At 39.1% G+C, this 17,030-nt stretch overlaps 1 protein-coding gene across 3 annotated transcripts in view; it reads left to right on the top strand.

The window, feature by feature from the left end:
- The window catches only part of MACROD2 (mono-ADP ribosylhydrolase 2), a 3,190,351-nt gene that overhangs the window by 2,581,572 nt on the left and 591,749 nt on the right, over positions 1 to 17,030 (top strand). For all 3 annotated transcript variants that reach the window (XM_040351278.1, XM_040351279.1, XM_040351277.1), the window contains exon 8: positions 1,844 to 1,917. In XM_040351278.1, coding sequence (XP_040207212.1) covers positions 1,844 to 1,917 — 74 coding nt within the window. The remainder of the gene's footprint in view (positions 1 to 1,843; positions 1,918 to 17,030) is intronic.

Below are 17,030 nucleotides of genomic sequence, written 5' to 3'. Positions count from 1 at the left end.
CCTCTTTTGACAGGCTATAGTTGGTAAGGTTGAATAAAGACACTAGTCCACCCAGTTCAACCAGTGTTGGTGTGTCCGCACACCCCCTCCAGCACACTGAAGGTGATTTATGACCTCATCTGTGCATGTTTCCTTATGAGGCTCTGTATTGGGGAGGGGAGGGTCATTTCCCTCCTCTTTGTTCTTAGATTTCCCTTTTGTTTGTGCTCTATGCTGCACAGTGTGAGAAGTCAGATCTCAGCTCCCTGTTTGCTGGAGCTGAGAAACAGCCTTTGATCTGTGTGTTTTAGACAGCTGTAGAGAAAACAAAGTGTGCATAAAACTTCTGTAGTATCTCTGAGTATCACCTGAGGATAATTCCCTCATTGGGTATATGTATGGGTTTGCAACCACTTAGGAACTGCACTTCATTAAGGGTTTTGATGAGGTGCTGTGGCTTCCACAAATGTATGCAGCTAAAACCTCTATTTTTATTGCAAAGTGTTGGAGGAGTACTGTCTATTTTTTCTATGGCACCACTATTGGCCACATATCATTCTAAGTTGACTTTGGGTGGGACAAGTTGTTGAAGGTGCTTTTTACATTCAGACTGCTGTAGGTACACCCACATGTTTTACTGAGCGTTTATAATTTAAAAACCATAACTCCAATGAATAAAAGTGGTGGGCCAGGGACAGAAAGGTTGGAGAGGAAAAGATTAGATCATGCTATATGTCCTCCAGCCAGGAAATGAGACAGGCTCTATCTGACTTGCTGCAGCTTTTATTGCACACTGTAAAAAGTTTACAAAATTACAAGACTAAAGGGAATGAATGAATGAAAACTTATATAGCGCAGCACATGCGAATTTAATCGCCTCTGGGCGCTTGTTGTTCCTGTCTCCTTTGGTATCAAAAGAGATGAGTCTTGATCTTTCTCCTGAATGCTAAGTGATTCTCCTCCAACCGAATGCTGGTTGGTAAAGCGTTCCATAGTCTGGGCCCTTGGACCGCAAATCTCCTTTCTCCTCCTCCTTTCTAAAGGGAAGGCTGGAGTCCAGCTTCAAAGGCAATACAAATGTTTTAAAGTAATATTTACAATATATTTGTATAAAATTGCTAATTTCAGACACATTCGTTTCCTTTGCTAAAGTTTCCAAATGACCAGACTACACCTGGTGTAGCCAATTTAGAAGGTGGAACTTACAAGACTTGAATTGTTAAGTAGACATTTATAGATGGCGATGCAGATTGCAGTTTTCAGACCGCAAAAGCATCAGAGTGCGCCTTAGATCTTTACCATGCTCCTTAACTTTCCACTACTACACCATTAATGTTGTAGGTTTATATCTGATATCCTTGACCTACAAGGTTGTTTCTCACAGCTATCTAAACAAGGAGACATTGGAGACAGTGTGAAGAATTAGGACGGTATAATTTTACTGTAATTAATGCAGCTATAAATGCTTAGCTATTGCCAGCATGAAATATGAATGTCTTCAGCCATAACATCTGCTTCAGGATTCACCACTCCCTATCTTCAAGCTCACTTAGGTGACCTAAATAAATAAATGTGAGAAAATGGGCTATTGCATATTAAACTTTATATCCTTCAAGGGTGATAACAGGCAAAAAAAAAAAAAAAGTAGGACAAACATCCCTTGCTGTAAGAATAAGATGTATTTCAAATTTAACAATTGCATTATGCATGCTTTGTTTTGTTGTATCAGCATAACACTTGGAGACTTCTCCGATCTTAACTCTGAGAGTGCATTATTTTTCATTACACTGTACGTCCCAAATACATTCATTTATGTTTGCATCTCTCTGCTTGCTGATTGTATTTTTTTTTTATAATTATTTAGGATTTCCAAATGAGCCAGCAGCTTGCATAGCCTTGAACACAGCCAAAGAATGGTTGACGGAAAATCAAGATGAGGTAAGCGAAATATCAGCTGAGCTGTAAGGTTATTTTTCTCAACAGTGATGAGCGCCAAACGTGCTACTTTTGTTACCTACTTGTTTTGTTAGATGCTGTACATGAGCACACACAAATTATATATATATATATACAGTATATATATATATACTCTATATTGCCAAAAGTATTGAGACACGTACCTTTAATGGCATCCCAGTCTAAGTCCGTAGGGTTCAATATTGAGTTGGCCCACCCTTTCATCTTTGAAGCTATAACAGCTTCAACTCTTTTGGGAAGGCTGTCCACAAGGTTTAGAAATGTCGCTATGGGAATGTTTGACCATTCTTCCATTTATGAGGTCAGACACTGGACTTTGCTTTCTGCACTGGTCCAAATAATTTGGTGAAGGGGGGGTTATGGTGTGGGGTTGTTTTTCAGGGTTTAGACTTGGCCCCTTAGTTACAGTAAAGGGAACTTTTAAGATGTCAGCATACAAGACATTTTGGACAATTTCATGCTCCCAAGGGGATGTCCCCTTCCTGTTCCAACATGACTGCTCATCAGTGCACAAAGCAAGGTCAATAAAGATCTGGATGAGCGAGTTTGGGGTGGAAAAACATGACTGGCCCGCACAGAGTCCTGACCTCTACCCGATAGAACACCTTTAGGATGAATTAGAGCGGAGACTGCGAGCCAGACCTTTTCATGCACATCAGTGCCTGACCTCAAAAATGCGCTTTTGGAAGAATGGTCGAACATTCCCTTGGACATACTCCTAAACCTTGTGGACAACCTTCCCAGAAGAGTTGAAGCTGTTATAGCTACAAAGGGTGGATCAACTCAATATTGAACCCTACGGATTAAGACTAGGATGCCTTTAAAGTTTATGTGTGTGTAAAGGCAGGTGTCCCAATACCTTTGGCAATATGGTGTGTGTGTGTTTATAATATATATATATATATATATATATATATATATATATATATATATATATATATATATATATATATATATATATATATATATATATATATATATATATTTATCAGTCATAAAATGAGTGTGTACAATAAGGAAATAAGGGTGTACCATTGGCAGAAGAGTTGTGCACATGCCCTTGTAAACAATATAAATAATTTTATACAGAAAAATGTATACACACTTCAACGTGAAAAATATATGCATAAAAATGTTATTACTAGATTTTTATTAATATCAAAGGGTAGCTGTAAATCATGTTTGAATTATACAATCACATTAAGTGCTTAAAGTGATCACCATTAGTATCAGGTCACCTTTTGATTTTGGCGAACTACTGCATGAACAACATTGACTAGAGTGTCCACAGGAATTGCTCTGCATTATGTTTCAATTTCTTCCTGTAGAGTAGGTGGTTTTCTAAAGTACACCACATCCTTTAGTGTTCCACACAGATAGAATATGAGGGGTGGTAGGCCCGGGGAATGTGAAGGGAATTTCTGTCTCACGTGCTCATTGTTTGACAAACTGTTGCAATACCATATCTAAGGAAGCAGAACTTGTTGCTGTGCGACGCCTCCCAGATCTTTGCATGTGCACATAACACACAGTGTCATCAAACATATCACAAATTAGTGCAAATGTTTAGTAGTGTTGGTGGTTCTGTTCTAAACTTACTTCGCTATTGTCATTGAACGCCACACACATTTTCAAATTAACAATACCACTTAAAAATGGTTTTGCATTGCTCGAAAATCAAGTGTAACTCGCCATTTTCTTTGACTCTCTCCTAACGGTCACACGATGACATAAAAAATGGTGCGACTACTGATGTCTTTAGGGGAAACATAATACTATGCATTGCTGCCATAATATAATTTGGGTTTTAAAAAGGGGCATAGATAACTGTTGAAGTGTGTATACATATTGAGATACTCTGTGTGTGTATATACAGGCATATATGTATACACACAAAAAAAATTCTGACCCGTTAGGATCCTTCATCAGGTGTGATGGTTTTTTGATGAGTTTGTAACTCTTTTAATAAACATACAAGGTGCTGCAGATTGGACTTAGTTTCTATGTACTGGAGATTGGGTGATCTCAGTTGTCAGGTCTGTTCTGCTGTCCTGACCAGTTTGTGTATGCATAGAATATATAACCATATTGTATATAGCAGGGGTAGGCAACCTTGGCACTCAGTGAAACTACAAATCCAATCATGCCTCTGACTCTAGGAGTCATGCCTGTGATTGTCAGGGTCTTGCAATGCCTGTGATTGTCAGGGTCTTGCAATGTCTCATGGGACTTGTAGTTTAAAAACAGCTGGAGGGTTGAGGTTGCCTACCCCTGCTATATAGCCTTAGGTTTAGAGGCATACGCCTCTGTGACACAGGCCCATACCCCTAAATGTAAGAAGTATACATGATCAGCCATAACATTATGACCACTGACATAAATGGCATCTGAAAATTGGTGGGATATATTAGGCAGCAAGTGAACACGTTGTCCATGAAGTTGATGTGGTGAAAGCAGAAAACAAAATGGGCATTGCAGTTTTTTTGTGTATGGAGCTGTGGAGCCCATAGTGACCCAGGTCCACAGCCAAAAGCTTCTACAATGGTCACATGAACATCAGAACTGGACTACGGAACAATGGAAGAAGGTGGCCTTGTCTGATGAATCATGTTTTCTTTTCCATCATGTGGATGGCTGGGTGCGTGTGCGTGACTTACGTGGGGAAGAGATGGCACCAGGATGCGGTATAAGAAGGTAAGTTGACATAAGCAGTGTGATGCTTTGGGCAATGTTCTACTGGTAAACCTTGGGTCCTGCCATTCATGTGGATGTTACTTTAGTGTCTATGCCTCAATGGGTCAGGGCTGTTTTAGCAAAAGGGGGCCATACTCAATATCAGATGGGTGGTCATAATGTTATGGCTGATTGGTATAAATATATATAGACGTATAGACCTTTGTTTTAGAGGCATATGCCTATGTCTTAGAGCTAACACTGTAAAGTGCGTCAACTTTAAAGACAATTGCTGTATTTGCTGAAGGCAAGTGTCTGTATTCATAGACACCTAGATGATCTCTGATTCTTCTTGTATTTTAAGTGCATCCAGGGGTCACAACATAAGTAATGGAAGTATTGGAATATTTTCAGGTATAGAGAGTACCCGTGTCTGTAAATGCATTTACATATGGACTTATCTGTATTCATGTTGGGTAGGGAACATAATATAAGCTCCTTAAAAAGGTGACCAATATTTTCTTTATCGAGACCAGCTTTTGTGTCAATGGGGTAAGACTTACATATCCAGAAGCTGTTTGTTCGCATGCTACTGTTGTAGTATTCTGCTCTGATATATACAGTAAACACTAATTAATCTAGTGTTATATATAAGCTGCCACAACTTCACGTAGAACTGGTTATTGCCGATGTCCTGAAATGTTTAAATGTCATGAGAAAAGTATGGGGGCAGCCATTGCTAGCCCTCTTTTGCAAATGCTAGTTGCCTGGCCCTGTCTAGTTTCAATACTTTTAAGTTGCAGACCCCAAACAAGCATGCTGTCAAAGGGTCAGAAGTTCTTATCTGTATATTTGTTCCAGACTGAAGAATTGAAATGCATGGAAGCCAAAGCATCAGCATAGCACACTGGGAACAAGCTTTCACAAAGTAGAAGCCAGCAATGGCAGCCCCATACTTTTGCCATGACAGAATCACTTTAAGTTCCTCTGGTATGCTATCTCTGCACTGAATACAAAGTTATATTTGCTGGTGATCAGTATATGAATATTTTCTTTTGCTAGCCATATGCCTCAATTTCTCAATGTAGCATCTATATAATTGGTATGAAGGTCATGTATCTAAAATCTATAGGAATTGCGGTGATAATAATCTGTGATGTTACTACATAATGCTTGTTCTATATTTCACATATTTTCATGTAACAATCCATTTAGAGATTTCTTTAATTATATTATGATTAATTTGAGTTAAGCTGATCAACATAAGTGAGATTTAAAAGCACCCATAATTTACTGTATATCCATCTTTATGAATACTTGTATCATGTCATAAACCGTATGGCTGGAGGTTTTTTTATAAGTTTAGCTCAATCGAATTACATTAATGTATTCATTGTTAAACAGAACTTTTTTTTAAAGTGTGTACCTGTGTATTTGTGATTTTCATCTTATTTTCTGGTATATAACCCCTGTGGCTATGGGCGGGTATTTTGCGGGTATGTATGTAATGTCTCCTGGGAGCTTGTGTCATTGTTCCCAGGAGTCATTACGGAGGCCCGCTGCAAATTCTCGTGGGATTTTGTTGTGTATACTTTATTTGCAACGGGGCGGGAACTTCCTACGACGCCGCCCGTTGTCATGGCAACCAGGAAGTTTACAGCGCTCTGTGCCATTGCAATTGAGCATGCGCGGGAACGAGCAAGTAATGCTGGTAGCTCAGCATTCACTGGAACCAGGAAGTTAATGCTTGTGAGCTTCAAATGCCCACAAGCAAAATGAAAACGGCTATCCACATTTTTTATAAGTTCTTCTTTACAACGAAACCAGATATCGGGGGAGATAATTTACCAAAACAGTGAGTGTGACATTTTGATTATGTGATTGTGTTAATGTTTAGAAAAAAAAAACACGTTGGTGGACCTCCGCTTTAAAACACCCCTTTCTTCTTAATCCTCTTTCACTGTGGATTATTATTAGTGTTGGTGCCTAATATGCATGCTAATATAAAGGTTGGCGTTTGCACTGGTAAACCGAAGCTTGACATGAAAAGTGAATGTCCATACAAGAGTCACTTCATTGTTTAATGTCAGGTTGCCAAAGAAGCTGATTGGATGGCCGCTGTGATTTCTTAATTTTTCTTTACTGGTGGTATAAAATGGAGCATGGCTTTTTTAAAGAGGGTTCCTATTAAAAGCCACTTCTTGTGGTATCATGCCTTGTAATTACCCGTTCCCTAATTCATACAGCAGACCTATATACTGTGTATGTATATATATATATATATATATATATATATATATATATATATATATATATATATATATATATATATATATATATATATAATAGTGTGGAATAAGTGGCTCTAATATATTAGACTGAACTGGAAACAAGGAATATAATTGGGAAGAAAAGAAATGGGCCTTCATCCCTGCGTAGTGGAATAGACAACAAAAGAAACCCCCCTATGGTATTTTTAAGGCCCAATTAGTATTTGTGAACACAGCACATATCAAAAAGTACTGAGGATTAAAAGCAGAATCAACCTTTTATTTTACAATTTTATTAAACACATTTTAATTTTGTTATGAAATTGTCAAATAAAATGTTGATTGTGCTTTTGCTCCTTAGTACTTTTTGATATTTGTTCACAAATACTAATTGAGCCTTGAAAATCCCATAGGGGGGTTTATTTTGTTGTCTATGCTTATATATTAGACTGTGTCTGTACTATAAACCAGAAAATGTGAAAATATGTACATTTAGCCAGGGACATCAGGATAATTCACATGGCTCCTCCCACTTTAATAAAATGAGAAATAAACCCCTTATTATTTTGTGAATCAGAGTTGGAAGTGAGACAAGCAAATGCCTTCTGTTTTAAGAAGGCTCCACTATAATTCCTGATTTTTAAGTGTGTATCACCCACAAGGTATCTGGTGCTAGCATGTGCCAGGTGATGTTTTTTTTTTTCAGTCAGGGTTGGGATATAACTGCAAGGACAGAATTGACTACCTCTGGGCCATAGCTACTCCTTCTCTTTTTTACCATTTGTGTGCATGTATTCTATGAAGAATAAACCACATTTTCTCTCTTTCTCTTTGACATATGATTACACAACAACATAATTGTACCTTGTTTTATTAACTAATGACACATTTTCCTGCATCACCATTGCTGACTCGGATGCTAGCTGATTGGCCTTTATGGTGATCCACTGAGATGAGCCATTGATCAGGAATTAGTATTCAAGAATATAAGTATAAAGTCCAAACTCTATCTGTACACTTATTCTGAGTCAAAATATGACATCCAAACAATACATTTTTGCAGTTTGCAGTATAATTATTTGCATGTTTCTCTCAAGAATGGTTACCTTTTATCTGTTTCACTGCCAGGCTGAGCTCTTTTCACTGTAGGTGGGCATTTTTGCAGTTTTTCATTTTTGAATCACTTTTCACTTCACACTAGTGGAGCTGTGACGCATTTCAATTTTCAGTGTGATTTTGCAGTGCATTTTTGATGTGGATGCTTTTTTTTGCAGGTGAAGGTGACTATACAAAATTCTGCCAAAACCATCTTCAGATAGTTTCCAAAAGCTTAGAAACCTCTGTTTTGTCTTTACAGTAGAGAGATAGCAGCTTGCCAAGATTCTGCTGCCATGGAAAGCAATAGATGCCTCTGTTGTGAGTTTTGAAGATTAATTTCTCTACAAAGCCTTTAGCTACAGAGGTGAACAAGGTCTTGTTTTGTGTGCTTTTACTGCTTTTGCAGGATATATAAATACTTTAGTTTGCAAAGTCAGGGCACAGGATCATTTTAGCATGGAAACATCGATCTGGGAAGAGCTACAAAAAGAAAGGGGTATAAAAAATGGAGGGTTGGGACTTTAAATGAGATGCGATTATAGCAGTATGCGATTAACCACTTAACCCCCGGACCATATTGCTGCCCAAAGACCAGAGTACTTTTTGCGATTCGGGACTGCGTCGCTTTAACAGACAATTGCGCGGTCGTGCAACGTGGCTCCCAAACAAAATTGGCGTCATTTTTTTCCCCACAAATAGAGCTTTCTTTTGGTGGTATTTGATCACCTCTGCGGTTTTTAGTTTTTGCGCTATAAACAAAAATAGAGAGACAATTTTGAAAAAAAATAATATTTTTTACATTTTGCTATAATAAATATCCCCCAAAAATATATAAAAAAACATTTTTTTTCCTCAGTTTAGGCCGATACGTTTTCTTCTACATATTTTTCGTAAAAAAAAATCGCAATAAGTGTTTATTGATTGGTTTGCGCAAAAGTTATAGCGTTTACAAAATAGGGGGTATTTTTATGTCATTTTTATTATATTTTTTTTACTAGTAATGGCGGCGATCAGCGATTTTTTTTTCAGTATTGCGACATTATGGCGGACACTTCGGACACTTTTGACACATTTTTGGGACCATTGGCATTTTTATAGCGATCAGTGCTATAAAAATGCATTGGATTACTATAAAAATGCCACTGGCAGTGAAGGGGTTAACACTAGGGGGCGTGGAAGGGGTTAAGTATGCCTGGGTGTGTTCTTACTGTGGGGGGGGGGGGGGACCTCACTAGGGGAAACACTGATCCTCGGTTCATACATTGTATGAACCGAAGATCAGCATTTCCCCTGCTGACAGGACCGGGAGCTGTGTGTTTACACACACAGCTCCCGGTCCCCGCTCTGTAACGAGCGATCGCGTGTGCCCGGCGGCAATCGCGCCCGCCGGGCACACGCACGGGAGTCGGGGGCGAGGTTAAAAGATCTAGATAAACTAAACAAATTGAAGCCAAACTCCAGCTCAAACTTTATAATTAGGTATAGCAACATTTTTGTTACTTTAAGAATAATAGTTTAACATAAATAAATAAGTCATTGTAAGCAGCCCTGTCAGTGATAAATGGGTTGTCTCCAACCTGTAAACTGATAAAACTGCTGGAGAGCTTGTTCTTTTGAAAAACAACAGACTTACTGGCCAGATCACTAAGGCCTTGTACACACGATAGGTTAACCAGAGGACAACGGTCTGAAGGACCGTTGTCTTAGGTTAACCTATGAAGCTGACTGATGGTCCATCGTGCATACACACCATCAGTTAAAAAAACGATGGTGTCAGAACGCAGTGACGTAAAACACAACGACGTGCAGAAAAAAACAAAGTTCAATGCTTCCAGGCATGCGTCGACTTGATTCTGAGCATGCGCGGGTTTTTAACCGATGGTTTTGCATACTAACGATCGGTTTTGACCTATCGGTTACCAATCCATAGGTTAAATTTTAAAGCAAGTTCTCATTTTTTTAACTTAAGGTTAAATAACCTATGGGGCCTACACATGATCGGTTTGGACTGATGAAAAGGGTCCTTTTGACCGTTGTCCTCTGGTTAACCTATTGTGTGTACGAGGCCTTACTGGCTTAAAAAAATTAAGTAAATGCAGCCATGACATCTAAGAATTGGTAAGCCCCTTTGTTAACCTATGATAATTTGGGTATAGTTCCTCTGTAACAATTGGACTATTCTTAAGTGTAAAAATAATTTGCAGTCCTCAACAAGACAAAATAAATTCTGTGCAAAATAAACATATCCTCTTTACTACAAATCCTGAACATGTTCATATGTCGGGCTCAGCTGTTGTTTTCATCCAAAGCTTTCCACAACATTTGCTTGTTTCTGCTCTCAAATCCCTGCTGTATAGTTGCTCCATAATTCAAATCATGGTGATTGATCTGTCTTTGCCACCATAAACATCTATTGCTTTGTGCTGATCAGAGAACTGTATTGTCTGGGCCTCTGTCTCATGTGCAGTATTTTTCCTTGTTTAGTGGAAGCTTACTTTGAAGGACAAGTGGCTTTGTGATTGTATATTATTTCGCAGTATTGATTAGCAGAACTTCACATCATGCTGTTAAGATGAGGATGCCGAAAGATCAGAGCCCTAGGACTTGAGAAACCTATAGCTTATCATGTGCCTTGAAATGATTTGGCTATTGAACAAATGGAGCTTATATCTTTCTGAGAGTGTAAATTAACATTCTTATTGATTGAAAACATTACTTTTTTTTTTTTATTATTAAGGTGTCCGTCTATCAAGGAATCTGATTGTTTTGCAATAGAAGTTCATGCCCTTTGATAGGATTCTGATCCCCCAATGTGCACTTTTTCTGTTCATATCACATGATCTCCTTATTATTGTCTATTAAGGTGTAATAGTTTATTGTGATCTCCATTTGCTTATAGGTGTATAAAAGATCACATTAAAAGTTTAAACTTTTCCTGATTACACATTTCTAAAATCATTATTTGCCTTCCATATGCAGGCATGCAGTCCATATATTCATCCATTATATGTGAGCGTTTAGTGTTTTGTTGTGACCTTAAACTGGAACCCCAACAATTTTTGTATATAGTGGGAAAGGCTTATGCCCCGTACACATGACTGTTTTTAATGTCATGGAAAAAACAAAGTTTTTCTCGAGGTGATTCTTGTCAAGCCTGCCTTGCATACACATGATCGTGAAAAAAAATGCTGGAGCAAAGCGCAGTGACGTACAACATGTACAACGGCACTATAAAGGGGAAGTTCCATTCGGATGGCGCCACCCTTTGGGCTGCTTTTGCTAAAAAGTTTGGTGAGAGACGATTTGCGCTTTTCAGTCTTCGTGCTTTTCAGTCTGTTACAGCGTGATGAATGTGCTATCTCCATTACAAACGCTAGTTTTACCAGAACGAGCGCTCCCATCTCATAACTTGCTTTTGAGCATGAACGTTTTTTCCTGTCATTAAAGCACACACACAACCGCTTTTCATGACGTAAAAAGCGACAACGTGAAAAACAATGAGAAAAATTAGGGCATGTTCGAAATTTTTAATGCCTATTTTTCACAACGAGAAAAATGCTCTGGAGCCTACACATGGTCATTTTTAATGACCAATTTAAAAAATTGCATTTTTCTTGTCATGAAAAACGGTCGTGTGTACGCGGCATTAGAGTATTTTTATTTTTTTTGTCTGTGTCAGAAGCTTGTGAAACACAGTAAGGGGGAATCTTCCAGCGAGCACAGAGCAGTAAAACAGTTGTAAGCAAAACTGTTGGCTATATTTGCATTTATTAGGAAATAATGGAGAATATACAGTATATCCAATAACATGCAGTAACAAGAGGTTATTTAAAACTGAAATGTGTACCTGAGGCTACAGGTTTAGAGTGACATAAAAGTTTCAAGGCTAATGCAGAAAAGGCAAGGGCTAAAGTAGACAAGCAAGAGATTACATATTCTTTCTATCCACCAGGTAATGCAAGGCTGTTACCAAGGCTCAAGTTCTAGAAGCCTAGATGGTGGGGATTAGATTAGCTGTAGGAAAACCCCCCAGGTTGTGGCTCTTTAATAGAATGTTGAGCAGAGTGATTCTGTATCTCCCCTAGGTAATGCAAGGCTGTTACCAATGCTCAAGCTCTAGAAATTCTTGGCCTTCGCCAGAGCCCTTGATGGTGGGGATGAGATTAGCTGTAGGATAACCTCCAGGTTGTGGCTCTTTAATAGAATGTTGAAGACAATAGGTACCTTCTTATAATATTCCACGTTTTTTACTGTTGCTTTGATATCAACTAGTGTGTATGTTTGTTTATTTCATTTCAATGTAATGTGGCATAAACATGTCTTGAATGAGATTTATGTGTTATATAACTGATTACGCTGATAGCTTTGAACAATTGCTCTGTAGTCTGTCGATTGATTGCAGATTCTTTATATTCTCTTCTACGCTATTATGCTGCAGTGTATTATACAACTAGTCAAGCACATAATACATCTTCCCTTTGCACTACAATATTTGTTTTTCTCCCAGCTAATTCAGTAAAATAATCATAACTTGTTCTGATTTTAAAGGGTCTGTCTGTGTCTGGTCTGCATAGTGGGAAGACAAAGTGCTTGTAATTTTTTTAGTTAACTCCTATATCACTTCCTTGGACCATATTTGTCAAAGATTTGATTTATTTTCCCTATGTAAGGCCCCCCCGTAAATTATTAGAAAGTTTTTTTTCATTCATTCATATCTCAGGGTTTATTTTTAAATAGGCAAAGTAATATTATTAATGTAAAAAAAGATCTGCTCTGGATTCGCCAATATAAGAAAAGTTTCTTCATGGCTGATGGTCAGCAAGTCTTGTATGCCCACAGTTGAAGTACCACCACTGCGCCTTAAAGGGGTTGTAAAGACAAAAATATTTTCCTCTTAAATTAAAGTCTGACAGTAGCTGATGAAGTAAAAAGTAATGTTTTGCATTATAACTAGTTTGATACCTGTTGAAATCGAGCTGTTTTATTCACCTCCGTCACTCCTGAATCGTTATTCTCACTGACTTCCTGGTCTGCGGTGCACATTCATTCTTGCTACATTATGGCCTAATGGGAACTACAGTTCCCATTAGGCTTAGCCTCCATGCCTGTGAGGGATAAGAGAGCATCTTCATGCAGGGCTGTAGTCATAGGGAGGGGGTGAGCACATTCTGCTTTCCACCATGCAAAACGGCTCAGATGCTGGTGGAAAGCAAGAAGAGGAGAGACAGGAAATGGCATTTTCAAACCTGGATTACTGTATTTTGGAGGTCAAAAGGAAAAACGAGATAAGTGATTTTTTAAATGCTCTTGCTTACAGCAATCAATTGATCTAATAAAAAACAAACCTTTAGTGTTCTTTTAAGGAAAAACACCTGACTAACCTGCTGCCACTTTAATAATGTAGAAATGTGATTGCATTGTTTACCTCTATCTGAACTCAATAGTGAAAAAATAAGTGGCGCTAAATTGCACTTATGTGTATGGACCTCCAACCGAGTGCAAAGAAAGACCTAAAAATAAAGTAAAATAAAGACAACTTCATACAAGATACACTTTAAAGTATCGCTATAAAGATGATGACAATATGATAATTCAAATTAGCTAAACCTGTCTGTGTGGTTTTAAAGTGATTTTGCCAAGCATGAGAGTGTAATGCCCCGTACACACGATCGGAATTTCTGATGGAAAAAGTACGGTGGACTTTTTCCATCGGATTTTCCGATCGTGTGTAGCCCCATCAGTGTTTTTTCATCGGAAATTCCGATGAATTCAATTGGTCTTTAGATATAGAACATGTTCTATATTTTTCCGATAGAATTCAGTCAGATGTGATTTGGCCGGGCAAAAGCCTGATCGTGTAAAAGCGGCATAAGGCATAAATATCTTGTGAGTGTGTCATCCAAAGGGAGTGGAATCACTGGCACTGATGGAGTGGTGGAAGATCAGAAGATTTTACACTGGATCAACCTTCTTTTCATTATGCTTATGAACTTTTTATTGAATGTAGTTTATTTCACTTGTCACAGGGTGATAGTGTTACGCGGATAATTTGAATTATCACATTATCACACTGTCATCATACTTTAAAGTGTACCGCATACAGTATGAAGTTGTCTTTATTTTACTTTATTTTTAGGTTTTTCTTTGCACTCGGTTGGAGGTCCAGACACATATGTGCAATTTAGCGCCACTTATTTTTCATTCATTATTGAGTTAAGAAAAGTTCATTGTCGTACAGTCTAAATATCGGGTCCTTTGCATTCAGGTCTCCCAGAGAGAAAATAAATTCCTTTCAAAGGACCTTATCCCAGCCATAGTTTCTTGCTATCTAACTCATTAAAAGACTTTATAAAGCCCTGTACACACGATCGGTCCATCCGATGAGAACGGACCGATGGACCGTTTTCATCGGTTAACTGATGAAGCTGACTGATGGTCCGTCACGCCTACACACCATTGGTTGAAAAAACGATCGTGTCAAAACGCGGTGACGTAAAACACAACGAAGTGCTGAAAAAAAGGAAGTTTGATGCTTCCAAGCATGCGTCGACTTGATTCTGAGCATGCGTGGATTTTTAACCGATGGTTGCGCCTACTAACGATCGTTTTTTTCCTATCGGTTAGGAATCCATCGGTTAGATTTAAAGCAAGTTGGCTTTTTTTTAACCGATGGTTAAATAACCTATGGGGCCCACACACGATCGGTTTTGACCGATAAAAACGGTCCATTAGACCGTTGTCCTCTGTTTAACCTATCGTGTGTACGAGGCCTAATGCCGCGTACAGACGATCATTTTTTGTGATGAAAAAAATATGACGTTTGAAGTGATGAAAAAAAACGACATTTTTGAAACTTCATTTTCAAAAACGATGTAGCATACACACCATCGTTTTTCAAAATGCTCTAGCAAAGCGATGTTACGTTCAGCACGTATGACGGCACTCTGTTCCATTGAAGCTCGCTTCATAACTTGCTTCTGAGCATGTGCGGGTTTAAAAACGTCGTTTTCAACGTCATTTTGACCACACACTATCATTTTAATTGACACAAAAAACGACATTTTGAAAAATGACACAAAAAATTCGAGCATGTTCGAATTTTTTTTTGGTCGTTTTTCTGAAGACATAAAACAACGTTTTCCCCACACACTATCATTTTAAATGACGTTTTCAAAAACGTCATTTTTTTTCATCACAAAAAATGACCGTCTGTATGCGGCATTAGTGTGTGAGATGGTCAAAGTGTTTTCTTTTTTTTTTTTTTTTTTTTTGTGCGTGTACTCGAGAGAGGAGCCGGACTGCAGGAGTTGGGAGTAGGCAGGCCTCCCCCAGAGGCAATCTGCCACCTTTCTCCATGCCCCGGGTGGCAATGGTGGGTGTGTGAGGGGGTCCTCCCACACAGCCCACCCTACCTGCTCCGCTTTGAAGCCCAACGGGGCAGAGGGACTCCCTATAAGGGAGTGAGAGGATTAGCCCGCTCAACCAGCCCCATTAGTCCTTCGCCTCTCTTTAGAGACCGCGTGGTCAATGTGCGTGTGTTAACCCAATTTAGAGTGCGTGTGTAGGTGTGGTGGTTTTTTGTGGGAGGGGGGTGGGCGTACTAAGCACAGGCTTACCTTGCATAGCACACCCACCGGGAGCCGGGCTGAGACCACCAAACTCAATTCACATGAAGCCGAGACCGGGATCCGAACCTCTAGCTGCAGAGGTGAATGGCTTGTCAGCGCAGTGCCAATCGCGTTGAGCCACTGCAGCTCCCTTCAAAGTGTTTTCTGATGACTTCTGCACTTGTTATGTCATTCCCTTATAAACATTGTATGATATGATGATTTATATGTATAGCCCAAAAAATCATGGGAGGGAAATGTTACCTTCTCCTAACATGCATTGCTCAGGACTGAGCAACCAATTGCCAGGCCCAAACATGATAGAGGGGATGTGTCATTAATGTGTAAACTTCATCGCCATCCAATACAGAACTTACATAGGGTTAGGATTGCAAGAGAACAAAGCAGCGGGGGAGCTTGGGGAAGGGGATTGTGATTGGATCCCTCACTTAAACACAGGGTCTGTGGAGATACAATGAGGATGCTTCTAACCACCAGCCAGTTAGTAAAAGGTTCTCACCAAAGACACTGACTATAGAAATAACTGAACTCCACCAGAGCCACTAATGGTGGTGTTGGAGGTTATGTGGTAGTAATTTCAAAGCACAAAACTAGTAATGGTTAATGACAGCCAGTACGTAAGATCAATCAAGACAGACTTGATGGACCATTGGTCTTTTTTTTGCTATTACTCCTCTATGCTTCTACTGTATGTATCTCAGTGAAAAGCTTAGGGCAACATTGTAGTCAAGGTCAAGATAATGGCCGTTTGCCAGTGGTAAAGTATCAGAATAGAAACAGAAGCAATATCATCAATTTTTCAGAGAACAAGTCATGTGATGATGATTAGGCAAGAAAATAAGCTTGCTAGATTTCTAGCAGAAGTCAAACAGGTTAACTTGCACTCCACAGTAGAAAGACTCTATCTATATGAAGCACCCTTATTCTTAGAGTAAGGCTACAGATACATTTAGTTGTGCTGGTTGGTAGCCAGTCTAGCTAATTTGTAGTGTTTAGTGAATACATGACTTCTGTTAATTCCATTCTAAGTTGTGGTTTCTCCCTTCTGTCAGTAGGTGGTGATGTTACCTTTGACATTAGAGTGATGAGCTACAGTGATGTTCAGGTTATGCTAAACATACCTTTCTCAGCCAATTATATTGCAGCTAAGCATGCTGGGAGAGGTTATTCAATGGAATGAAGTCAGGTGATCAGGCAGTGTGTTCCCGCCCAGGGCTACAGTCTAAGTGGATGGTGTATGTAGAGTTCCTGGCTGCTAGGCCCAAAGCCAGGGGCCTATCCAGGTGGCTCCCAGCTGCTAGGCCTAACTGAGGCCTATCCGGGTGTTCAAGTTTATGCAGAGGAAAGCCTGCCAAAAGATCCCTTAACTATTCTAGAGGGATGGAGTTCTAAGGAAACACCAGAG

The sequence above is a fragment of the Rana temporaria genome, chromosome 4 (assembly GCF_905171775.1).
Source record: "Rana temporaria chromosome 4, aRanTem1.1, whole genome shotgun sequence".
Lineage (NCBI taxonomy): Eukaryota > Metazoa > Chordata > Amphibia > Anura > Ranidae > Rana > Rana temporaria.
The sequence above is the reverse complement of the archived record's forward strand: the minus strand, read 5'-3'. Positions and strand labels throughout refer to the sequence as shown.